This window comes from Schistocerca piceifrons, chromosome 2 (genome assembly GCF_021461385.2).
Source record: "Schistocerca piceifrons isolate TAMUIC-IGC-003096 chromosome 2, iqSchPice1.1, whole genome shotgun sequence".
NCBI lineage: Eukaryota > Metazoa > Arthropoda > Insecta > Orthoptera > Acrididae > Schistocerca > Schistocerca piceifrons.
Genome location: NC_060139.1, coordinates 99664684 through 99692105, shown reverse-complemented (window position 1 = coordinate 99692105; position 27422 = coordinate 99664684). Strand labels below are relative to the sequence as shown.

The 27422-nt window shown below is 39.3% G+C and overlaps 1 protein-coding gene across 1 annotated transcript in view; it reads right to left on the bottom strand.

The window, feature by feature from the left end:
• Positions 1-27422, bottom strand: part of LOC124774092 (ubiquitin-like modifier-activating enzyme ATG7) — a 107293-nt gene that overhangs the window by 5369 nt on the left and 74502 nt on the right. The window contains exons 10-11 of the mRNA XM_047249454.1: positions 16350-16465; positions 5118-5286 (exon numbers count right to left, since the gene is read on the bottom strand). Of these exons, the coding sequence (XP_047105410.1) occupies positions 5118-5286; positions 16350-16465 (285 nt within the window). The remainder of the gene's footprint in view (positions 1-5117; positions 5287-16349; positions 16466-27422) is intronic.

The following is a 27422-nucleotide window of genomic DNA, read 5'->3' as shown; positions in this document are numbered from 1 at the left end:
AGCTACACCCTTGAATTATGAAGAAGAAATTTAAAAAAAAAAATCTTTTTCTATAAAATGAGCCACAAATTGACAGAAAAGAAAAATTGCCAGAAATTTAGTTGTAGTTACATGAAGTATGTGCTGTAAACATTTGTTCTAACATATGACACGGAACATTGGCACCTAACATACTGGTACCATACTTTGTTCTATTCACTCACATCACAACCAGTGCCAGTATTTGCTTCATCATTCTCATTCCCATCGTTTTCTTATTCTCTTCCCACAGCATTTTGCACTTGCTGACATCCAATGCATTCAGTATACAGTATTTCTTGAACCCCTTTATGACAGACCCTGAGAATATGGAGGACCAAGAAGCAAGAATCCGCTGGCACAGAAGGGTGACTGATGGCTTCTTCTTCTTACCAGGTGGTGAAAGGGATGGTCTTCTTCCACGAGCCAAACTGAAAACATTTTTCATAGACTGTCCTTGAATGACTTGCCCTTGTCCAGATCTAGAACCTGTAGTTTTGAAGGTATTCCTCTGGGTATTATGAAACGATCTGTCTCTTATGCAGCAAGTTTATTTTGTACTTCAGCAGTTAGATGTCCCTTAAAAGCATCCAAAAACTAGTATCACTCTCTTAGCAAGCTGTGTGCCAGGTCTGTGACTCCAAACAGCAGACAGCCAGTCAACAATCAGTTGCACTGGCATCCCACCCTCTCCTCGGCAGTGAATCATTAAGTCCTTAGGAAAGATTTCTTTCCACATTGTTTTTATCTTCAGAATGACATAAAGAGGTAACTTCCTCCCATCGGCAGTAGTAGCTAATATCACACTTATTCTATTTTTCATTCGCAGTTCCTCATAAATGAGATAGTTTATGCTTGTTTCATGTCTACAGTCATACTGTTTGGCATGTCAAAAAATAATGGTACTTCATCAGCATTGCCACTCTGATGAACAGAGCATGATTCACACTTTCAGCAACTGGATGACATACCAATGGAAGTTAACTGGTTTCTCCACGAAATCTGCCAGGATTCTCTGTGCTAGAGTAGTATTTCACAGGAGAGCAAGGCCATTTTTCTGCATAAACCAATGACACCAACCAGTACTCACACACAAGTCTTCTTGTGGCTTGTTTAAGACTCTTGCAATATCCAGGGCCTTCAGTTAGATTATATCTCAAGAGATAGGCATCCCATCTTTCCTCTTACATTGCACATAGGAAAGAACCTTAGCTTCTAGTTCCAGATATATGCCACATTTTGGTGCCCTGAATGATTTTCTTGTGGAAACTGCTTTCTTCCATTTTTTTTCTGAAGCAACATAATGTTGCACATTACATTTGTCCAGGCCATACTTTCTTCTGGCTTCTCTGTTGGTTGTGGTTTTGGCATAACGAACAACTGTAGTTTGAAGCTTGCATCATAAGTACATCAAATTCCTTGGCTTGATGATGCTTTGCACTGTAAATGGTCATTCATATCGGCATAAATCTGTTTTTCTTACCAGTATCCACCTGAAACTGAATTATAAACTAACAAAACTATATCAATAGACCTACATAATGTTAAAGCCAATAAAATACTGGCAAAAGTTTGCATTGTTGTGTAGCAGAATGCCTTGCCAGCAGTTTCCATTAAATGCACTAATTGTACAGCTGCACATGAGCATAACACTTTTACAGAAAGTGTATGTAAAAAGACAAAGTAGTGGATACAAGCTGAAGCCTAAATTTTCGAGAGGGAAATTTGGGTTAAGTTGGCAGCTTTTTTTGGGACAATACAGTACATCCTGTGGTAGATAATAATGTAAAATTACACTTGTCAGACCACACTACCTGTGATGGAGACCACACCACTGGTGACATGAAGTATCACCCAGCTAAAACTCTCAGACAGCGATGTTACTTAGCCCTCACAAAGGGAGGGATATCTTTGTCACTTGAGCCATCCTCAGTTCATTGTGAATGATTGTATTGTAAGCAAATGACCTTTCTGTTTGTTCCATTGCTAGTAATAAACAAGTGTTAACCTCACTCACTAGCAACCAGCTTCATTCTGCAAGCCTCCTGCATTGCAATTTCGACAGTCTTGACCCCACAACAAGCAGCAGCCTTTATCTTGACATAACAAGTGTACTTTAAAATGGAGTGTTAGCTTTGATATCTTTTCAGACAATTCATATGGAATGGTGACACTAAGAGTGACTCACACGATATTCTCTTCCACTTGGATCAGATGTAAAACATGAAAATGAGATTCTTCTGTATCTTACCATTGACGGCAACTATGCTCAACATGTGCACAAACAATTTCAATGCATTTTGAACGCCTTTGTGCTTTTGGTGATGATGAAAATCTTGCTTCACATCAACAAGACAGCATTTGGGCAACTATTTCATGTCTGCGTGACAAGGCTTCATGTTATTTTACTGGTCAATCTGTTTCGGGAATGATCCAGACAAATTCATTCATAATCGATTGTGGGGCCCAGCCAGTTGAGCCACATCAGAAGAAGCCTCTTGGTTTTCCATCTGTGTCATGCAAGGACACTCTCCCAGATGTGGAGATATCTTATGAATTGATCAACCTGACTGCCATGTTACATAGCACACACTGGTTAATTAAAGTACTGCCTCAGATACAGTCAATGATAATTGTACACAAATATGATATGAGGGAAAGCAAATTTTTTCTGGCTGACAGACTTTTCGGAATCCCACAGCAACAGCAATACTCAAGTGCGATGTAACAATAAACACCACCACCAAAGTTCTGGCACAACATGCTGGCTGCAGCCATGAGGAGACACTGAAACTTGAGACATTATGTACACTGACAAGACTGATGTCACGAACGACGACTCCAAGAGCAGTGATCACTGGCTGGCCATAACTTCCACACCTGTGACCAACAATAACATACCTCATGGCAGTGAAGCGGCATGGCTGTGACTGTGTTGGCTTCACTCATGTTTCAGCAACCAGGCATGCAGCTGCTCCATGCCATGCAATTACCTAAACGCAAACTGCAGTCTGCAGTAGATGCCCTGGATCATGATGCACAACAAAGCTGCCTATAGCTCAAGCAAGTGGGCCAAACTAATTCTGCCCCATCTAAAAGTGGTGGTGTTACAGTATATGTGCTATATATCTCAACAAATCAATAGTTCCTTGTAGACACTGGCTCTGAAGTGAGCAACATTCCTGGGGAAATGCCACAAATGGAACATATGACATCTAACTGCATGCCGCAAAACGCCACTTTTATCAGGCTATTTGAAACCATGACACACACTGTTGTCCTTGGTTTGCATAAGAAATTTACATAGCAGTTTATTGTCATGAACTGATTTTGGGCACGAATTTCGTCCATTGATTTCACTTCTCCCCTGATATATCACTATCGATCCCCCACACAAACTAGCAGTGGAGACTCAGTACCTGGCAGTCTGCCAGCATAGTCACATGAAGTGTCAGAGGGGAAACTTCAGTACAACCTCCTTCAAATCTTACCCAACAACTACTTAACAACCATGGGGCTTTGGAGTCCAAATATAAGTGGTGACAAAGAGTTATGAAGAACAGAAAAGGAGAGTCTCAGGCTACCCAATGATAATTTTGCATTGGAAGCTTGGGCACATTTGTGAGGTGACTTGGATGCCACAAAACAGGCACTTAAAGCAGGAAGAGCACCCACTGAAGTGTTGCCAGACTGCACATGCGGACAGTTGGTGAATCCTACCCCACATGAATCGCAACAAATACATGTCTGTAGAAGTTTTCTGCGAGTATGCATGCATCCACTGTGCGTGTGTGTGTGTGTGTGTGTGTGTGTGTGTGTGTGTGTGTGAACCTATATTCTCAATGCAATGTATGCAATGTATAAACAGCGAAGCATTAGACGTGACACAATGGACAAAATCAACACCATGCTAGCCCACCAGTCTACCATAAAGCAAACTGGTTGGCATCAGAAATGCTAAAAGTGATCAAAACCACTATCAACGAATTGCTGCAGGCAGGCAAACACAGGCAGTCAGACAGTCTGTGGGCAGCTCTGGGGGACCTCATCATCAATGATGCAAAATATAACAGAAGCAAAACTCTTTGGAAATGAGTTTATTTAGACCTACCACAGGGACAAATATCTTTTCTCACTCGAGCTGTCCTAAGCTTGCTGTGAATGATTGTGTACTGTATCCATGTGATCTTTCTATACACTCCATTGTTTGAAATAAATTCATGTTAATCTCACTCACAAGCATCCAGCTTCTTTCCAAAAGCCTCCTGCAGTGGAATTACTACACATTTCCACTGCTCAGTAATGCTGATATCATGCTCTTTGCACCACTGAAGCCCCCCTCCTTTGTATGTGCCCAATTTATATTTTGGCAATAGCAAATCCACTATGAGTATTTTGTGTTTGTAGCTCCTGTCACTCTGTGATAATTGGAGCCATGTTCTATATATGCATATTGAGGTCAGAAATTACATTTGTGGCACTGATTTTCTTACTGCACAAAACAATCTTCTTTAATTCCTACCTGTATGAATTGCTAAGTTTAGTTTTCAGTGTTGCGTTTGATGTACGAAATTTTCCTAATGAACTTTATGTGCTATAAAGGGTGCCAGAAAAAGTAGATTTAAAATGGGTGCAACTGGTGCATCAACTACATGGGCGAGCACTGACTGTTACACTTCATGACACACTGCTACCTCATCAGGATAAAAAACTTATAAATGTTGTAGGCTAACAACTCCTTAATGAACAATGACATTTAATGACATACTAGCTATTTTACTCTACTAAATAGTCTGTAGAAATAAACAATGGAATTAATTTTCATTCTAGAGATTCATGGCAGGCGTTGTGAGAATCTGCCTATTTTACCATATTACATGCACTTTAGAAGCACATAGTAGAAGTTTTCTCACTACCTGCAAATGTCTGTTTTTGTTCTAATGAGAAGCTTACAGTATTTACATACCCGTAGCGACAGTGTATCACATGCACATTTTACAAGAAATAAGCTTTCTGAAAGTTATATTTTTTCATGCAAATTTTTATTGGAAGTGCACATATATTTGTATGAACAGAATACAGTAGAGAGAAAGGCTCACCATTTTGGAACAAGCTGTGCAGCTCTGGAATGCATGGCTGACGCATATCAATTGTTCATATGATGATAAGAAACCTCTTATTGAATGAGGGACAATGCCCAGTGGACACTGACTGTCATAAGACAGCGTCTTATTTGAGTCCAACACACCCTCTGCTGGGGCATGCCCTCTGTAAAACAAAGCAGATTCAGTTGCAGATCATGAGGCAAATAATACATTTATTGTGTCCTTCCTCTGAGTGGATGTTTTTCACATCACAATGGGTTATCTGTAACAGATATGGATCTCCTGGATTCTTTCAATGTTGATACACTGGTGTCACACAATAGAAACCAACCACAATATATTCACTATAAGTACTTACATGACAGTACCAATACTATTTCAGTTTTCCAATGATAGCAAGTACCTTTCATTATCTACATGTACTTCCATACACTACAGGTCACCGCGAAGTGCATGGGAGATAGTACTTCTCACAGTTACACGCACTAGGGTTTCATCCTCTTCCAATCACTTATAGTGTGTGGGAAGAATGGCAGCTTAAATGCCACAGTGTGCACTGTAATTAATATAATCTTGTCTTTCGAATCCCTATGGTGTCAATACACAGAATATATTCCTAGAGCCCTCAATTAATCATCGTCCTTGGACATTTACAAGTAGACATTTGTGGGAAGCCTGGCATCATCTTTGAGTGTCTGGTAGTTGATGTTTACCATGATACTCTCTGCTGCCTCTTCTTTGAATACGTAGTATCCTCTGATAGTTCTATTTTGTAAGTGCATTGCCCAAGATTCTATGATAAATCACAAAAGAGTTTTATCTTCTCTTTATACTGACTGCAATTTCCCAGCATTCCATCAATGCACTTGAAGTCTGCTACTTACTTTATCTATGGCTAAGCCTAAGTGATAAAATAATTTAAAATCTGCACAAACTGTTTCACCCAGGTATTTGCATGAATTGGCTGATTACAGTTGCCTCACATTGATATTGTGGCCACATGATACATTTTAGCATTTTGTCAAACAGTTTTGCATTTCAAACAATGGAAAATCCAGGGCTGAATGTAATGGTAATACAAAAAGGATAGTTGCTACTCACCATATAGTGGAGATGCTGAGTCACAGAGAGGTGTAACAAAATGACAGTCAGAAAGTGAGCTTTTGGCCAACAGCGCCTTTGTTATAAATAGACAACACACACACACACACACACACACACACACACACACACACACACACACATACACACCTATGCATGATCACTGTCTCTGGCTGCTGAAGCCAGACTGTGAGGAGCAGCACACAATGGGAGAGGCAACTGGGTGGTGGGGATAAGGAGGAGGCCTCCCGGCCCTCCGTCTAACCTCCCGACAGCACTTAGCTGCCCTACTGTCTCTCCACCTCATCCCTGAATGCTCCCACAAGGAACATTTTACCATCCCTCATGTGTATTCTGACAGATGTTTTTGGAGTCCTTGCTGGTTGACATGAGGGAGATAATTCTTTTTGAAAAACCTCCATACGTTTGAGCTCAGAATATGTTCTACAATTCTACAACACATGGATGTCAAAGATACTGGATGGTAGTTTTCTGGTTCACTTCTGCTACCCATCTTGTAGACTGATGTGACCTATGATTTCTTGCAACTATTGTTTATAGCATCTCAAGTGATGGGTGTAAGACATATTACAGTTAGAAACAGTGGCTAACTCAATGGAAAATTCTATATAGAATCTGGTAGGGATTCCATTGGGTTCTGTGGTCTTGAACAACTGTAGGGTCTCTGATATTTGTCAACACTACTGACATCATTATCTACATCTCTCACCTTTACAGTGGTGACAGTATTAAATTAGGGCAATACTCATGGAGCCTCCCTTGTAAAGAAACATTTGAAAAGGGAGTTCAGAACTTCTGATTTTGCTTTGTTACTCTCAGCTTCAGTTTGTGTGCCAGCCCTGAAAAATGACACTAACTTTGGCGCCCTTGACACTCTTTACACACGACTATAATTTATTTTCATTTTATTAGAGATGATTTTATGATAGTCACTGAAAGCTTCAAGCACTGTCCTTATGACAGCCAAAAGTGGTTCATTAGGTATAACTCTTTTTGTAGCCCTATGCAGTCTTTCACTGCAATACAGTTTCTCTTGCAGTTTGTTCACAGGGACTGTATATTATGGAGGTTCCCTCCCACCAACGTGAACTCTTATGCTAGGTACATATTTACCTAATGCTTGGTCAACTATTGTTGTGAATTTGAGCCACAGTTTTCTACATGACCCTGCACAGATGTGAATGTCTTGAATTCCTCTTTGGGATACAACACTACTACCTGCCTTTTTCTACTTTACTGAGCACACTAATCTTCCAACTTGTTTTAGTTGCCCTTTGTACTTTGGAACAAATTGTTACATTCACTTAGTTGAATTATATCACAAGTTGTCTCATATAGGGGAAGTATTCCTGTCTAACAGACAAGATGGCTGTGAGAGTAGAAGTGTGTGATTCTAACTTGAAAAATAGTTATAGTTATGCGGTTAAAAAAGGAGTTTATAAGAATTGTAACACTGAAATAACAATGCTAAAAGAATGAATTGTAAGCTTACAATTTGCACTCGGTGCTTTAAGAAGCGATATTGATTCACTCAAGAAAGAAAAATCGGGATCTACGATCGAAGCCAACACCAAGTGAAGTGATGCAAGTCAAAAGTAATAAATCGTCTGAGAGGATAAAAGTGTCATATAAAGATAGTTTTCCAACTGCAAAAAGATCAACAAATTCTGTTAAAACTGTCACATTTTGCAAACAAGTGACTGTGATAACGACTCCAAATGATCGTGAACTTGCAAAAATTAGTGAACTGAAAATGAATAGTGTTTTTGCAAGAAATGTAAACAACAAACACAGACCATCACGGAAGAAGTATAATGTACTATTACTAACAGACAGTCATGGCAGAAATCTATCCAGCATGCTCCATGAGAAAAATCACGACAGCTGTGACTAGTGTAGTGAAACCAGGAGCGGGATGTCAAAATGTTGTAGACACTAACTCTCAGAAGAAATGGAAAATGACTTTATTCTCTGTATAATGGGTTCAAGCAATGTGGCAAAAAATGAAGCAGAGGTTTGCATGAAAACACTGCAGAATTTTCTACAAGCTAACAAATGCAGAAACACAGTAGTTGCCACTCTGCCTCATAAGCACGATCTAATTTATAGTTCGTGTGTAAACAAAGAAATTCGGAAAACAAACATTAAAATAAGGAAAGTTTGCTCTCAATACACTAAGTGCAATGTACTTGATATAAACAAGCTGCATTGAAATCTGCACACAAAGCATGGAATGCATTTGAACTATGAAGGGAAAAGGTTTGTTTGTGATCATGTTAGTGAAATAATTAAAGAAAGACTTCTAAGGAATAGAACAATCTATTAGCTTCCTTTATATATCCTCCCAACAACAGTGAGGGGACACAACTTGCTAGAGCAAGACAACCACCATCAAGAAGTGAGGATTTTTACTGGCCACAGATACAGACAGCACCTCCATAGTTCATCCCGGAAGTGTTCTTCAGATTAAAACAAAAGGAAGGGAGAGACAAATAAAAGTAAGTGATGAATCAGATATGCCAAGCAGAAACCCCAAATTTATAATTGTCCATCACAATGTGCAGTCATTGTGAAACAAAATTAATGAGCAAGAAGTTTTACTGTCAGATCAATTAAAAGAAGTATCTGTAATGTGTTTCAGTGAACGTTGTCTAACTGATGAGATGTTAGCAATCACAAGTATACAGGGTTATGTTATGACATCTCGTTTCTGTAGAAAAATATCTACACATGGAGGAACATGTATATTTGTGAAAGACAGTAACAGCTATTGCTGCCTAAAATCTCTCGGAAATTTAGGAAAAGAAGGCGATTTTGAAATCTTTGTTGTAGAACTAACCTAAATAAAAACAATCATCATCTGCCTGTACAGAAGTCCAAACTCAAACATAAAAATATCCTTTAACCAACTTGAAGGTAGTCTTGACAGTATAAGGGACCTAAACAAAACAGTTATAATATGTGGAGACTTTAACATTAACTTTAACAAAGTTTCAAAAGATAGAGATGATCTAATGGCTATTTGTGCAACATACAACCTGCTCCCAATTATAAATTCCCCTACCAGAGTTACAGGTGTATCCAGCACCACTATTGATATGATACTGATAAACAAGGAAAGCCATGAATATGCAGCTAGAAACTTCAACACAGGTTTCAGTGACCACTATGATCAGATTCTTGAAATATCTTCGGTGCTGAACTTAATTAAACAATCAGAAACAATAAAAATAGGAAGAACCTTCAGCCCTCAAAACATTGAATACTTTAAGAATTTACTAAAGAAGGAAACATGGACTGAAATGTACGGATATGAAAGCACAGATGAGAAGTTCAACATATTTATGGATATATTTACATATGATTTTAACATGTCATTTACAGCTAAAAACAAACCAGAAAATCAAATGTAGTAGGCTTAACAGAAAAAATTGCTGGTTGACAACAGGTATAAAAAAGTCGTGCAGAAAAACGAAGATTATATGAGATCGCCAAGTCTTCCATAGTATCCAATGAATTTCTTGCATATTTCAACAATTGTAAAATGATACTTAAAAAAGTGATCAAAGAAGCTAAAGTAATGGCAAATGACTGCTATATAAATAATGCCAATAACAAAATGAAAGCTGTGTGGAGTGTATTGAAACAGCAAACTGACAATGTTTCTCCTCTAAATTCCAATATTAAACTGAATTGTCATGGCAAAGAAATTAATGATCCTAAAGAAATAGCAAATGTGTTCAATACTTATTCTACCAATATAAGTGAGCAATTAATCGCTGAAATCAAACCTTGCAATACAAATTGCCCAGTATCATCTGTGAATACCAACATAAATCCCACTTCACTGTTTCTCTTTCCAACAACCCAGAAAGAAGTCCTATCAGTTATTTGAACTTTAAAAGTGAATCATTCCACTGGAATAGATGGCATCCCAGGCAGCCTTATTAAAAAATGTGGAGATCTCATTAGTGTACCATTAGCTCACCTTTAAAATAATTCCTTTCAAACCAGAATTTTGCCATCGTGCCTAAAAACAGATAAGTTCAAACCACTATTCGAACTAGGATGAAGTGGCCAACTAAAGGCCCATTGCTCTACTATCTGTATTCTCAAAAACCATAGGAAATTTTTTTCAAAGAAGAGTAGTAGTTTTTCTGGAAGAGCACAAAATAGTATCCACAGCACAACATGGTCCAGGGAAGGCCGATCAACTGGCACAGTGTTACACTGTCTGTGTTATCTGGATACTTCCCACTAACACCAACCTATCAGAACTCTGGAGGTGGGAACTTGCCCTTCAATATATCCTCTCTTCCCGTTACCCACCAGGCCTCAACCTCCGCTAATTTCAAGTTGCTGCCGCTCATACCTCACCTGTCATTCAACAACGTCTTTGCCTCTGTACTTCCGCCCCGACTGACATCTCTGCCCAAACTCTTTGCCTTTACATATGTCTGCTTGTGTCTGTATATGTGCAGATGGATATGTGTGTGTGTGTGCGCGCGCGAGTGTATACCTGTCCCTTTTTCCCCCTAAGGTAAGTCTTTCCGCTCCCGGGATTGGAATGACTCCTTACCCTCTCTCTTAAAACCCACATCCTTTCGTCTTTCCCTCTCCTCCTCTCTTTCCTGATGAAGCAACCATGGGTTGCGAAAGCTTGAATTTTGTGTGTTTGTTAGTGTCTCTATCAACATACCAACGCTTTCATTTGGTAAGTTACATCATCTTTGTTTTTAGATATAAGACCTTTAGAATGTAGACAACATTAAGTTCTTAGGAATATGGCTCCAAGATAATCTTGAATGGGGGACACATATTGAAAAAGTTCGTAAGAAATTAAGCACTACATGCTACTTAATGAGAATATTAGAGGAATGCTGCAACAAAGATTCTCTGAAAACTGTGTATTATGCCTATACACACTCACAACTGAAACATGGAATTATTTTCTGGGTTTAATTTTCTCTTAGCCAAAAGCTCTTTAGGCTACAAAAAAGAATTATAAGAGTAATGGAAGGTGTAAAATGGAACAAAACCTGTAGACCACTCTTTAAAAAGCTAGAAATCCTCCCACTTCCATGTATATATGTGTATGAGATAACTGTATTTGTGAAAAAATATTCAATGGAAAATCCCACTCCCTTCCAGAAAAATGAAAATATCCACTCCCATAACACCAAGCAAAGAGGAGACTTTCATCTAGAGCCCACCAACACCACTCTGAATAAAAAAGGAACCCTGTATTATGGGAAACTTATTTATAAGAAACTTCCCCACAAATTAAATCAATAAAAGACCTGGCAAATTTCAAGTCAATGCTATGGCATATTTGACTCATCACTGCTTCTACAGCCTCCATGAGTTCCTTCAGAAAGTTCACTAACGATTTGTGCCTTTGCCTTAGTGATGTATCATATAAATGTTACTAGAACTTTAATGATTTACCATGTAAATGTTACTGTAATACAAATATTAATCTGCCAGTACAATAAATTCTCTTTCTGCTTTAAAATATCTACTTTTTTTTGTACAATATTTGCTCTGTGTAATGTAACTCAGTGATCATTTAAGGTAGAAATAATGACATTAATCAAATGTAATATTATATTTTGTTATACATTGACTTTCCTTGCATCAGACTGTACTATTTGTGTACTATATGATTACCAGGACCAATAAAACTCTAGTCGACTCTACTCTACTCTTCTCTAACAAACTAACATATACCTACATGGTGACAGTTACCTTTACCCTGATTCTGCAACAGCACCAGAAAATTCATAGACACAATGGATGCAATGTTTATATCAACAACAAGTAAATTACAATTAGAACAGGGGAAAACCATATCAACTGTGGCTAATAATAGTTTTACAAGCAGAGGTAGATAATTGTGAGGCACTGAATAGATGAAATTTCACAGATACAGTCTCCAGTGAAGAAATCTTGACAGTTATTTTGGCTTTTAGCTTATCTCTCTACAGTGTATAAATAAATCAAAAAGTTGTGGGCTTCAGTCAACATAACTATAATAAGCTGGCAAGTTCATGTGGTGGGCAAGTGGTGAAGCTGACACACTTTGAATTTCTGCACTGAAGCTCAGACCGACATCCTGATTGTGTTGAAAATTTTCTATTATATGAAATGTATTACTTCTCTTTTCAATATGTTACAAATAGTCTGGTACTATATTTAATGAGGAACAGGTCTTAAATCTGAACAAAATTTACATATTTTGTATTTCTTTAGCAGCTAATATATTATACTAAAATAAAGCTGTGACAAATAAAAGATATTCACCACCTGAACAGCATAGCTGCAGCGTCACTTTCATTGTAAATGCAAAATGAACAAGCATTTCCCTATAGCAAACTTTTTCATCAATGTGCTCTGCTATTGCAAAATTAAAAAATTTACACATTCACAGAATAGAACTATTTATAGTACTGTAAATTTTGAGAAAAAACGTATTTTACATAAGTAAGTTTCATCAGAAACAGGAATCATGCTTGAATCAAAGAGAGAATGTCCAGTATCTTAATTTTATTTCATACTGTAATAATGTACAAACTATTGAGGAACACCCATGTTGCAAAAATTACATTTGTTAAACACCTGCTAAATGTTCCCAAGATATCCTAAATAAAAATCACTGTGGAAGAGCATGAGTATTAAAACTATGTACTGAACTAGGACATACAACCAGATATTTTATTTCATAATAGTAACACGCTTCAGCTTCACATGGGTAGCACTAAGGCTACGCGCAAACTGAGACATGTATGGCACATGTGAAGTGACACGGCATAACAGTGTGACACCCAAGTTCTGCGTGTTGTGCAGGTCCTTCGTATATCGAGATGCACAGGCATTCTTTGCCTGCACCTGTTGGTGATGCATTGCTCTGACAGAAATGAGGCAGGCACCCTGCAATCTTTGTCAAACAATTTCATGGAAACTATTCAGTAAAAAAAAGTTGATTTTCACTAAGATTTTGTGTTTGGTGCATATTACACAATATGTTGCTGCAAATGAAATTTAGACTAACATATTGAATTTTTCTTTAGACTTAGGAGGAGGGCTGTATCTGTCTCCAATCTTCAGAAAATGTATCATATGTCGCCATTCACTTCCAATCGTGCACACACAAGAATGAAGTATTTGTAGCATCCCTCGTAACTCCTGCACTAGTCGAGATATCAAAACAATATTTTGGCAAAAGATAGCATGCGAGGTGGAGAGTGTTTTGCCAAATGGTTAATGCATGGAAATTTCTTATCTACATTGATATAGCTGAAGCTATAGCTTTTACTTTATTTTATTTTTAATTCCTTACTGTAATTTTTTATGAGTCATTGACAGCAAGTGAAAACAGAATTTCCTAGTATGAAAATAAACAGTAAATTTTGTTTCCTTATGTTACTGCAAACTGACACAATGATGTTTTCTGTAGGTTATTGACATCCCTGGCTGTCAGGTGCTTATTTAATGAGGTACTGTTTCAGGATTCTGTTGCAATAGCTACTGCAAGATGCGCCTTTGCAAACTATACTGTGTTTTGGCAAAAGAAGCACAATTAAACCTGTCAAAAAGAAAAATGTAGCTGTTACTCATAAATGATGCTTCTAAAATGAGAAAAGATCAACAATTCACAGAAAAATAAATCACCTGTTCTGTAGGAGTTTTGGCAGAATTCCCATAACACATCATGTTTTTAACAGAGAATGACTGGAATGGAAACTTACCAAAGGATTTTCTTCCTGTTCTTCATCTGACAAATATGAAAATAATGATGAGCGTGCCCTCGAGGCCTACAGCTTGCCAAACTGACAATGTCATTCATGATAAAAGAGTTATTATTGAGAAAAGTAAATACCTGATCCACCACAAGATGGTTAGTGCACTGTAAGCAGGTGAGATAATGCATGTGGAAGGAATGTGGAAGCTAGCCAGGTGTGCCTTGTCAGGGAAAGAGTTCACGTTGTTCGAAAAACATTGTCATGGATGTAGAGCTGCCTTAGTCAGCAATACATTTCAGAAAATTAAATGTAGTACCAAATCACCAGACTCTTCCAGGATACTGATACTTTTGGAATAATACCGAGCATGTTCTCCATTTGTTCAGCCTGTTGTATAATTAGTTTATTGACTCTAATACTATGTATACAAGCACTAATATGATTTTGCTCATCACTTTGCACCAATTACAACATTCTAATTCACTGGGGTTTCTTGACTGTTTCTAACTTACAGTGACAATGTGATGTCTGCATACACACAGTACAAAAAGTTATCACAGTGAAACTTAATACGTACTTCAGCTCTTGGATGCTACCTCAGATCTTGGACGCTTTTTACCAGGAGCACAAAGGGTATACACTCGTAGAAATTCCCACTTTTCAAATTTTTGTATTACGCTAGCATAATATACAGCACGTAGACAATCTAGTTTCACTGAGTATAATATTTAAAATGTCCCACCTTGCTTCTTGATCACACAATTTTATAATACTCCTTACTATTTAACTAACCTCACAATGAATCATCTGTCCCTTCTTGCGATCTGAAGACACTGTGGAGGCATAAGATATAATCTCAGTGACTAAAGGTTTATGAGTGACTGAACTGTGGATTGTTCTTGACAAAATAAAAACAATAACAAAATAAAAAGCAAAACTAAACAGATATAAATAAATGGAAAACATAATGTACTAATGAATAAAGATCGAGAGCTTAAATGGAAAAACGAAACACTACTCTATGGCAATAAGCACAGTAACAAGTCAATATTTTTCTGAAAGCTAACACAACCACCCATATGCGCGGTATCGAAGGGAGCATATAGGAGGACTGCTTTCCCACTGCCCAGTTCATCTCTCCCACGGTGCTAGTATGGCACGCAGCCAAGAAACTGTGCCACTACCACAATGCCGCATGGCTTGGCACAGGCGTGAGTTGTGGCACAACTGTGTTACATCCCAAATTGCGCGGTCTCACTTGAACCTATTAAGTTACAAAAATGCATGTTGCCCTGCACTGTGCTATACATGTCTCAATTTACACCTAGTGTAAATACTTTCGGCCAGATGACTAGTCTGGCATAGCAATAATAAATTAGATACACAAACCTTCTTCACGAATCGGTCTATCTATCAGCGAGAACTGTACCATAGTTTAGCCAAATGGTGTGAAATTATTAATAAATTATATACACAAATCTCTCTGACAAATCTGTCTTATCATTGAGAACCATATCAAAATGCCTAAAATGTTTACAGTAGTTCTTGATACTAACATTTATAGGCAGATGAAAAATATGGTGAAGGACTTCAATTTATAATATGTAGTGATATCTGCAAAAGGCAATCTCTGTCTGCATCCATGTCTTGGTTAGCACACAGCTCTACTGTGTCAGTAATGTTTCAACTAAATTTTAATATCATATATCCTACACTTCCCCTCCCCCACCCCCTTCCCCCAACTACAAAAACAATCGCAGAATCATACCTGTATACTTGCAAAAACATATATATTTAATTTACATCGGAATGTGTACATGTTGGATACAACAACACCTATGGTACAGGTTAGATCAGAATGAGTGGGAAAAGTTTGCATTTTAATAGCTAAACTGCATGTATAAGCTACAAACTATTTACCATGTAAATTTTACACCATATAAAATTTACTGCACTGTACGTACTAAATGTGTTTACAAATGATAAGCAAGCCTTTTTCCAAGGGTGTATACAAATACATATATAAGACACAAAAATAATTCTTCTGGCAAAATATATTGCTACACTCTGCTGAAAGTCATTAAATAATATACCTTGATGTTCATCTTCTCTTATACCAAATAGAAGTAAGGACAAAATGAATAATCACAAGTAAGCATAAAATGAGTATGATTTAATGATAAGTCAACACTGAGGTCATTAGATACCAATTGGTGATTTGTTTAATGTGATTTAAGGAAACCAAGGTACATTCTGGAGGGAGGGCGAGGGATTCAAATCCCAGTCCTCCAGAATGTGAATTCAATATTCTGATCATTGTTCCACCTAGCTGAGTAAATTGTGAAGTGTTCTGATGCCTTACCTTAGTGGATGTTGCAAGACTGACACCAGTAGCTCGGCAGCCAATGCTGCTGCAACTGCTGAGACTCCTGGCCTCGTCACAGTGCACTGCTGATCCAAAGTTCGATCTACCTGTGACTGTCATAATTTGAAAAGTGGATCAGGGTCGCATAAATCATTGTCCAGCAAAAATTCATCTAACAAAGGTAAGTTAAAAATATAGCATTTGACACAGGAGACTAAATGACATAAGTACTGAAACAAGAGGAAAACATTGCATTAGTTTTTCCCCCTCTGTCCTATCATCTCATGCCGATTCATGTCCCTGACCCTCACTGTGCACCGCTCTCTGCCAATACAACCACCGACCTTTTCTCCTTCTCTGTTCCTCTTCTTTTCTGTTTCCCATCCCTGCCACCCCCGCCACCCCCCCCCCCCCCCCCCACTCCCCTCCACCGCCTTGCACATCCTTCCGATGCTGCACCTGGTGGCAACTTTGTCCTGCCATCATCTAGTCCCTATACACTCCAGCAGGCGGCACTGACACCTTTCCTCCCACCTGTACTCTGCTATCCCACCCCACTCTGGATTTCTGTTTCTGTTCGATGTGACATGTTTGCACTGTGGCTAGAGCGGCCAGAGAGAGTTGTTTTGTGTGTATGTGTTTTCCATTCTGAAGAAGGTTTTGGCCTAAAGCTCAGATGTGTAACTGTCTATTCATCGTGGCTGTCTGCACCTCAATGTGTCATCTTTACGGTGAGTAGCAATCTAGCCTTTTCATAAGGTTGTTGATACTCCAACTTGGACTTTCTATTATTTGATTTTATTCCTGGTGTACAGACGATGGCAGCACAGTAACTATGGTAGCAGCTTGGGCTAACAGCTGTAAATAACAAATATGCATTCAACCAATTAGTTGTGAGCAGGCAGCGTTAAGTGGTGGACGTACGACTGTAGCGTGTTGATGCTGTTGTGTCATAAATCACAGTGGAGAAGTATCTCTAAATCAAGTGTTCAACACGTTTTCCAGAATGTTTTGAAGAAGAGAGAAATGCATACAAAGTTTATTCTTGACACACTGACTCCTGAACAAAAACAATGACATGATGATGCCTCCAGCAACTTGATAGAAACGCAAAAGACAAATCTTTTCTGGAAATTGACTCCAAATTATTTCAGACAGGGTTCTGCCTGAACCTCAATGCAGTTTCCAAACCTCCAGCGGCACAACAGATATGATATCCTGTGTTACACAACTCCAGGGAAATGCAAACAGCAACACAGACCTCAATATTTAGTTTTCATGACCTAGGAAAAGTCTTTGATTCAGTACCTAGATTTGCCATGTGGGAAGTACTGAGACGCTCTGGATGTCCTGGGGGATTGTATCAGGTTCTTCATTTTGGTATGTTCTTTACTGTACCTCTGCATTGGGTTCATTCCCAATTACTCAGGGTTCAGTACAAGGCTGTGTGCTTGTTCCAACAATCTTTGCACTGTACATGACTTCTGTGCACATGAACCATCTGCAAACAACCAAGGCATAGGGATTAAGTTTCATTTTGATGGGCATCTCTTCAGTATGGCAATACTTCATTCATAAAGTCATACCCAGGATCCAGGTTACGTGGATGACAGAACTACAGAATGCTGACGACACTGCATCCTCTGTTCTAACACCTGCAGAGTTACAACAGTAACTCAACTGCTTTAAATCTGCGTAAAATTATTTTAGTCTTACCATCAATTTTTTTTAAAAAAAAAAAAAAAAAAAAAAAAAATAAAGGTACTTGCACAACCTGCCCAGGATTAATTCTTCCTGAGATCAATATCTCCATCTTAAACACAACACTGGATTAGGCTGATCGCTTTTCAAATCTTGGAAGCAACTTGTCTAAAAGGTGTACCTGCAAACAGGATGTTGTTGAAAGAATTGGGGCTGCCCACACAGCTTTCAGATGGTTAATGTTCAGTCAGAGAATAAAGACCAAAGTTGCATACCAAACTCATGGTGCACAGATTTGTTGTCATTCCCACATTCCTATAACACTGTGAAAGTTGGACACTACTGCTGTGTTATCAAAAAACTTGAGAGCGTCCATCAGCTAAAAATGAGATACATCTTAAACATTACATGGGAGAACTATGTGACCAACAAAGTCATTCTCAAGAAAATGAATCTAAACAGCACTGAGGAAATCATCATCACTCATCAACTGAGATGTTAGGCCATGATCACCACATGAGCAATACCAAGCTTCCCACCAAATCCTCTCTGGTGAACTCTGTTCTGGCAGAAGACCTCATGGAACCCATCTTAAGCACAAGCTGAAACACATCACGAAGACTGATATACATCTTGGGAAGAACATGCTGCAGATTGGTTACTGTGGAGGAACACTACACCCACCGCTGTTCAGGTGACAAGCAAGAAAGCTCCATCAATCACACTCCCACTTTCTTCCAACCACTTAGTGGAATTTGTATGGGTGCATGTTAATATCAGAACCAGTCTTTCAGTCCTCAGAAAGACATCCATAAGCTGAGTTGAAATGCTCACTCTATGCAGGAAGGAGTTATGCACACTCAGAACTGAGTTGCAGATGATGAAGGGAATTATACAAAAAAAAAAAAGTTGTAATATAATTGTTAATTTCTTGCTTAGTACTGGTTCTTGAAACTTTGGAAGACACTTTCAGGACATTTGGCCCCTAACTTCAGACTGCAATGTTTTAGGACAGTCTACATCTACATCTACATGACTACTCTGCAATTCACATTTAAGTGCTTGGCAGAGGGTTCATCGAACCACAATCTACATCTACATCTACATCTATACTCCGCAAGCCACCTTGCGGTGTGTGGCGGAGGGTACTTATTGTACCACTATCTGATCCCCCCTTCCCTGTTCCATTCACGAATTGTGCGTGGGAAGAACGACTGCTTGTAAGTCTCTGTATTTGCTCTAATTTCTCGGATCTTTTCGTTGTGATCATTACGCGAGATATATGTGGGCGGTAGTAATATGTTGCCCATCTCTTCCCGGAATGTGCTCTCTCGTAATTTCGATAATAAACCTCTCCGTATTGCGTAACGCCTTTCTTGAAGTGTCCGCCACTGGAGCTTGTTCAGCATCTCCGTAACGCTCCCGCACTGACTAAATGTCCCCATGACGAATCGCGCTGCTTTTCGCTGGATCATGTCTATCTCTTCTATTAATCCAACCTGGTAAGGGTCCCATACTGATGAGCAATACTCAAGAATCGGACGAACAAGCGTTTTGTAAGCTACTTCTTTCGTCGATGAGTCACATTTTCTTAGAATTCTTCCTATGAATCTCAACCTGGCGCCTGCTTTTCCCACTATTTGTTTTATGTGATCATTCCACTTCAGATCGCTCCGGATAGTAACTCCTAAGTATTTTACGGTCGTTACCGCTTCCAATGATTTACCACCTATGGCATAATCGTACTGGAACGGATTTCTGCCCCTATGTATGCGCATTATATTACATTTATCTACGTTTAGGGAAAGCTGCCAGCTGTCGCACCATGCATTAATCCTCTGCAGGTCCTCCTGGAGTACGTACGAGTCTTCTGATGTTGCTACTTTCTTGTAGACAACCGTGTCATCTGCAAATAGCCTCACGGAGCTACCGATGTTGTCAACTAAGTCATTTATGTATATTGTAAACAATAAAGGTCCTATCACGCTTCCCTGCGGTACTCCTGAAATTACCTCTACATCTGCAGATTTTGAACCGTTAAGAATGACATGTTGTGTTCTTTCTTCTAGGAAATCCTGAATCCAATCACAAACCTGGTCCGATATTCCGTAAGCTCGTATTTTTTTCACTAAACGTAAGTGCGGAACCGTATCAAATGCCTTCCTGAAGTCCAGGAATACGGCATCAATCTGCTCGCCAGTGTCTACGGCACTGTGAATTTCTTGGGCAAATAGGGCGAGCTGAGTTTCACATGATCTCTGTTTGCGGAATCCATGTTGGTTATGATGAAGGAGATTTGTATTATCTAAGAACGTCATAATACGAGAACACAAAACATGTTCCATTATTCTACAACAGATTGACGTAAGCGAAATAGGCCTATAATTATTCGCATCTGATTTATGACCCTTCTTGAAAATGGGAACGACCTGCGCTTTCTTCCAGTCGCTAGGTACTTTACGTTCTTCCAGCGATCTACGATAAATTGCTGATAGAAAGGGGGCAAGTTCTTTAGCATAATCACTGTAGAATCTTAAGGGTATCTCGTCTGGTCCGGATGCTTTTCCGCTACTAAGTGATAGCAGTTGTTTTTCAATTCCGATATCGTTTATTTCAATATTTTCCATTTTGGCGTCCGTGCGACGGCTGAAGTCAGGGACCGTGTTATGATTTTCCGCAGTGAAACAGTTTCGGAACACTGAATTCAGTATTTCTGCCTTTCTTCGGTCGTCCTCTGTTTCGGTGCCATCGTGGTCAACGAGTGACTGAATAGGGGATTTAGATCCGCTTACCGATTTTACATATGACCAAAACTTTTTAGGGTTCTTGTTTAGATTGTTTGCCAATGTTTTATGTTCGAATTTGTAGAATGCTTCTCTCATTGCTCTCTTTACGCTCTTTTTCGCTTCGTTCAGCTTTTCCTTATCAGCTATGATTCGACTACTCTTAAACCTATGATGAAGCTTTCTTTGTTTCCGTAGTACCTTTCGTACATGATTGTTATACCACGGTGGATCTTTCCCCTCGCTTTGGACCTTAGTTGGTACGAACTTATCTAAGGCGTACTGGACGATGTTTCTGAATTTTTTCCATTTTTGTTCCACATCCTCTTCCTCAGAAATGAACGTTTGATGGTGGTCACTCAGATATTCTGCGATTTGTGCCCTATCACTCTTGTTAAGCAAATATATTTTCCTTCCTTTCTTGGCATTTCTTATTACACTTGTAGTCATTGATGCAACCACTGACTTATGATCACTGATACCCTCTTCTACATTCACGGAGTCGAAAAGTTCCGGTCTATTTGTTGCTATGAGGTCTAAAACGTTAGCTTCACGAGTTGGTTCTCTAACTATCTGCTCGAAGTAATTCTCGGACAAGGCAGTCAGGATAATGTCACAAGAGTCTCTGTCCCTGGCTCCAGTTCTGACTGTGTGACTATCCCATTCTATACCTGGTAGATTGAAGTCTCCCCCTATTACAATAGTATGATCATGAAACTTCTTCACGACGTTCTGCAGGTTCTCTCTGAGGCGCTCAACTACTACGGTTGCTGATGCAGGTGGTCTATAGAAGCATCCGACTATCATATCTGACCCACCTTTGATACTTAACTTAACCCAGACTATTTCACATTCGCATTCGCTAATAACTTCACTGGATATTATTGAATTCTTTACTGCTATAAATACTCCTCCACCATTGGCGTTTATCCTATCCTTGCGGTATATATTCCATTCTGTGTCTAGGATTTCGTTACTGTTCACTTCCGGTTTTAACCAACTTTCCGTTCCTAATACTATATGCGCACTATTTCCTTCAATAAGAGATACTAATTCAGGAACCTTGCCCTGGATACTCCTGCAGTTTACCAATATTACGTTAACTTTTCCTGTTTTTGGTCTCTGAGGACGGACGTTCTTTATCAACGATGATAATGTCCTCTCTGGTAAGCCGTCAGGTATTTTATCGTTTCGCCCAAGGGGGGGTCCCTCTAACCTAAAAAACCCCCGTGTGCACGTCACACGTACTCTGCTACCCTAGTAGCTCTACCATTCCACTCCCGAACAGCGCCCGGGAAAAACGAACACCTAAACCTTTCTGTTCAAGCTCTGATTTCTCTTATTTTATTTTGATGATCATTCCTACCTATGTAGGTTGGGCTCAACAAAATATTTTTGCATTCGGAAGAGAAAGTTGGTGACTGAAATTTCGTAAATAGATCTCGCCACGACGAAAAACGTCTTTGCTTTAATACTTCCATCACAATTCGCGTATCATATCTGCCACACTCTCTCCCCTATTACATGATAATACTAAACAAGCTGTCCTTTTTTGCACCCTTTCGATGTCCTCCGTCAATCCCACCTGATAAGGATCCCACACCGCGCAACAGTATTCTAACAGAGGACAAACAACTGTAGTGTAAGCTGCCTCTTTAGTGGACTTGTTGCATCTTCTAAGTGTCCCGCCAATGAAACGCAACCTTTGGCTCGCCTTCCCCACAATATTACCTATGTGGTCTTTCCAACTGAAGTTGTTCGTAATTTTAACACCCAGGTACTCAGTTGAATTGACAGCCCTGAGAATTGTACTATTTATCGAGTAATCGAATTCCAACAGATTTCTTTTGGAACTCATGTGGATCACCTCACACTTTTCGTTATTTAGCGTCAACTGCCACCTGCCACACCATACAGCAATCTTTTCTAAATCGCTTTGCAACTGATACTGGTCTTTGGATGACATTACTAGACGGTAAATTACAGCATCATCTGCGAACGATCTAAGAGAACTGCTCAGATTGTCACCCAGGTCATTTATACAGATCAGGAACAGCAGAGGTCCCAGGACGCTTCCCTGGGGAACACCTGATATCACTTCAGTTTTACTCGATGATTTGCCGTCTATTACTTCGAACTGTGACCTTCCTGACAGGAAATCACGAATCCAGTCGCACAACTGAGACGGTACCCCATAGGCCCGCAGCTTGATTAAAAGTCACTTGTGAGGAACGGTGTCAAAAGCTTTCCGGAAATCTAGAAATACGGAATCAACTTGAGATCCCCTGTCGATAGCGGCCATTACTTCGTGCGAATAAAGAGCTAGCTGCGTTGCACCAAGAACGATGTTTTCTGAAACCTTGCTGATTACGTATCAATAGATCGTTCCCTTCGAGGTGATTCATAATGTTTGAATACAGTATATGTTCCAAAACCCTACTGCAAACCGACGTCAATGATATAGGTCTGTAGTTCGATGGATTACTCCTACTACCCTTCTTAAACACTGGTGCAACCTGCGCAATTTTCCAATCTGTAGGTACAGATCTATCGGTGAGCGAGCGGTTGTATATGATTGCTAAGTAGGGAGCTATTGTATCAGCATAATCTGAAAGGAAATCGGTATACAATCTGGATCTGAAGACTTGCCCATATCAAGCGATTTGAGTTGCTTCGCAACCCCTAAGGTATCTACTTCTAAGAAACTCATGCTAGCAGCTGTTCGTGTTTCAGATTCTGGAATATTCCATTCGTCTTCCCTGGTGAAGGAATTTTGGAAAACTGCGTTCAATAACTCCGCTTTAGCGGCACAGTCGTCGGTAACAGTACCAATGGCACTGCGCAGCGAAGGTATTGGCTGGCCAGTACTTCATTATGGATTAGTTTTGGTATTTATGTTAGAATTCTTTTATCCCAATGACAGCTCCTCATGATGTGGAACATGTCAGTTAGTTCACAAGTAAAAAAAATAATTCTCTGTGAAAGCATGGCTACGTGCTGGCCATTTACATAACTAGTTTTTGTTTTAACCTTGATCTACAACATAATTTGATATCAGTAATCCACACACATACATACTAATTAGAGATTCAGATATGGATTATGATTTGTTGCCAAGGGAACTGATTTCAATTTGTTTTTAAGACTTTCAGCATCTGCCAGCACCTTTACTCCTCAAGGGAGGTAGTCAAATATTTTTATGGATGAATACTTTGCTCCTTTCTGTATGAAGACAAGGATAAGTTGTGGATTGTGGATAGTAGAGGCTATTTTTGTCCCTAGTGGTATATTTATGACTACTATTACTATTTTCAAAAAATGCCTGATTCTTCACAACACATTTCACAAGAGTGTACATGTATTGTTAGGCTACTGTTTACACATCTATTTTTTTTAACAGTTGCTTGCATGTAGCTTAAGGGTGGACAGCATATATTATCCTTACAGGAAATTTCTGAGCAATGAATGTGCCACATCCTTCACAGCAGCTTGATATGAGATTTTTAATTCATGTTCTCTTCAATATCTACACTCAGGAATTCTGAACAATCAGTTTTATGTGCCAGTATTTGCTCTCCCCCATTATGTATTGTTACTGATGAAGATATTTTTAGCGCAGCACTGAATTGAACAAGCTGTGTTCTTTTTTAAGTTAAGTGACAGACCATTTACCAAGAACAAATCAATTATACTTTTGAATATTTAATTTACTGTTCATTATGTCGGAGTTTATATGCCCTTCAGGTGAGAAAAAAGTGAATTGGTTTCCACGTAAATGAGATAAAGTGTCTGCACATTTGTGTGTTGAATACTGAGATGTGAAGTTTCGAAGTGATGCAGCTGCTTGGAAGTTATTGTAAATGTAGCTAGTAACATGCTGTGTGTGTGTGTGCACAATTATTAAAACAGAATAAGCAATTATTATGAAGCAAGTGTCTGAAAACACTAATGGTATATTTTTGGCATCATTGACCTGTATTACAGCACACATGAGAGTACTGAAAGCTGTCATTACAAAGATTCTGGCAAGCGAAAGCATTTCCATAAAGGCCAGCACACTTTTGCATATGAGAGTATTCAATCACAATCTCTCACACTTCCATTTCCAATTCTGCCGGACGTATTGGAGGATGATGCCATACTATCAGTACACTTCTTTACACCTATGTCTAATGGTGTGGTGTGCTACATCGAATCACATCTCTGGCCTACAGGTTACATGGGCCCATCAGCTGGCCAATTTAAGACCATGTGGTTTCAGGTCAATTCTCACTTTTGTCTGAAAACTGTTGTTTCTCTACATGACTGACCAAAGGACTGGCGACAACTTTGCAGTTAACTGTTTATATATGGATATTTTTTGGACTGATCATATTATTTGTTCATGACACCTGGACCTGCTTGGAATCTCAATATAGTGAAGCCCACCTACTATTAGTTATACTTCAGTGGTTTCTGGCACCATTTCTGCCAAGTGATTGATTGCAATCTGACCTACAAATGGTTTTTCACAACTTTAATTCAAGTTGTGTTAATTCTGGACACTATCCTAATCCCAACATTAAATCGTGCCTGTACCAGTTCGTATCACCATCCAACTGTGAATCTCCTCTCTCCCATCTAACCACATGATGGTTACCATACAGGTATTCATTAACTCCAAATTCGGCTCACCCTCCTTCCCAAGGTCATTCTCAATGGAAGGAAAAACAGCCATCACAACTTCAAGACACACCTTGATTTAATGACTGTTACAGAAGACAAAGGCTCCACAGGCGTTGTGATGAATCACAGCTGTCACCTTACAGAAAGCATCTGGCGACTGTCACAGTGATCCCATGCCAGAAGTCCAAAAAAAACTTCAAGTCCTAATTTGAATCCTTAAACCCGTCCCAGAACCTCTCCCATGAATCCATCTTCATCTCCTTAATGACCTCTGCACACCCGCATTTTCCATGCTTCCCAGAATCCATAAACCCAATGATCTTAGTTACCACATTAAAGTTGGCCACTGTACTTCAGCTGAAAGAATCTGTGCTCTGTTAATTCCCATTGGGTGACCATAACCATGTCGGAAACCTTTTCACAAGAATCACTTAAACGCAAATGTCAACTGTCAATTCGCTGCCCTTTTATACCTTGTGTACGTGACAGTATTGTCATCTGTATATGTGCTTATTGCTATCCCATGACTTTTGACACCCCAGCATATAACTCATTCGGCAAGGGGCTGGTGGTACACTGCTGGCGCATGAAATTGAAATATCATAAAGGCAGCATACAACACATGTCAAATTTGCACAACATGAAGTAATTGATTGAAAATGCATTTCAGTGCAACCACAGAAAGTAGGTAGGAGTAATGCTTTCTACATTCGGTAGTAAAGGAAGGATTATGAAGTTGGTTTCTCATTCATGAATCACAGTTGAATGCTGGTTGTTTGTGAGAAGATTGTGTTAAATTTTCTGTGACAAAGAGAAATGTCAATTGGCACAGGGTGGAATTTGGCAACAGCATGATTGTGCTCTATCAAGACTGCAGTTTATGGGACTGTGGTACTGCTGTTCATGTTGCTCTGGATCCTATCAACTACCATGGAACTGATGGGTTCAGGATAGTCTTACTCAGTGCCATGATGGACTTCAATGGCCCCCACATGATTAGAGCCTGAGAGAATACACATATTGTTCACTCCACCATGCAGGTCTGTACAGCCACATTGCATACCTTCAGTTAAGACTGTTTGCAGCAAGACAAGTATCCACACAGTCAGTGTGATGACATCTGGAGTACTCTACGAACTATCAGTGCAGTGACCACTGTCAAAGCTTTGTTTGATGTGGCAGAAAAGATATATATACTGACAGTGGTGTGCTCCATGACACTACAGAACATAGAAGTGACATCACATCATCTTTTTAGACAAGTCTTGGTTCTGGATACAGCACCACGATGGACATATTTGTGGGTGAAGCCTTTCAGGAGCACAAACATAGCTTGACTGCATTCATTGTCATCATATGAGCTCATCACCTGGTGTGATGATGGAGAATGCCACTGGGGACATGAACTCTATCACGTCTGGTTTGCATAATCAATAATTTCGACAGCAATCATTACATTTATGGTGTGTTAATGTTGCTGGCTATGCCCTATCTTCAAGGTTCCTGTGACATTATCTTTCAAGATAATATTGCAAGACTGCATTATCCTTGTGCTGCCCTGATCTACATTGATTGGTCAGCACATTCTCCAGACCTACATCGATTCAACTGTTGCCCTGGTCAGCACATTCTCCAGATCTCTCACCCACTGAAAAACCTTTGGTCATGGGTCGCCAACATACTGCCACGCCATCACTTACCAAACTGTCCAATGCTAACTATGAGCTGAAGCAGCATAGAAAGACATACTTGTATCAGTACATTTTGATTTAAATGGATTGTAGACACTCGCTTCAAGATATGCAGACAAAGCTCTTCTCAGGAAGATTAATCCACAGGTAATGGACACAATGAAAGCCACAAGAAAAATAGTAATCTTGGGAAGAAGGTATAATTGACATGGGTCAAGGGGATCATTAAA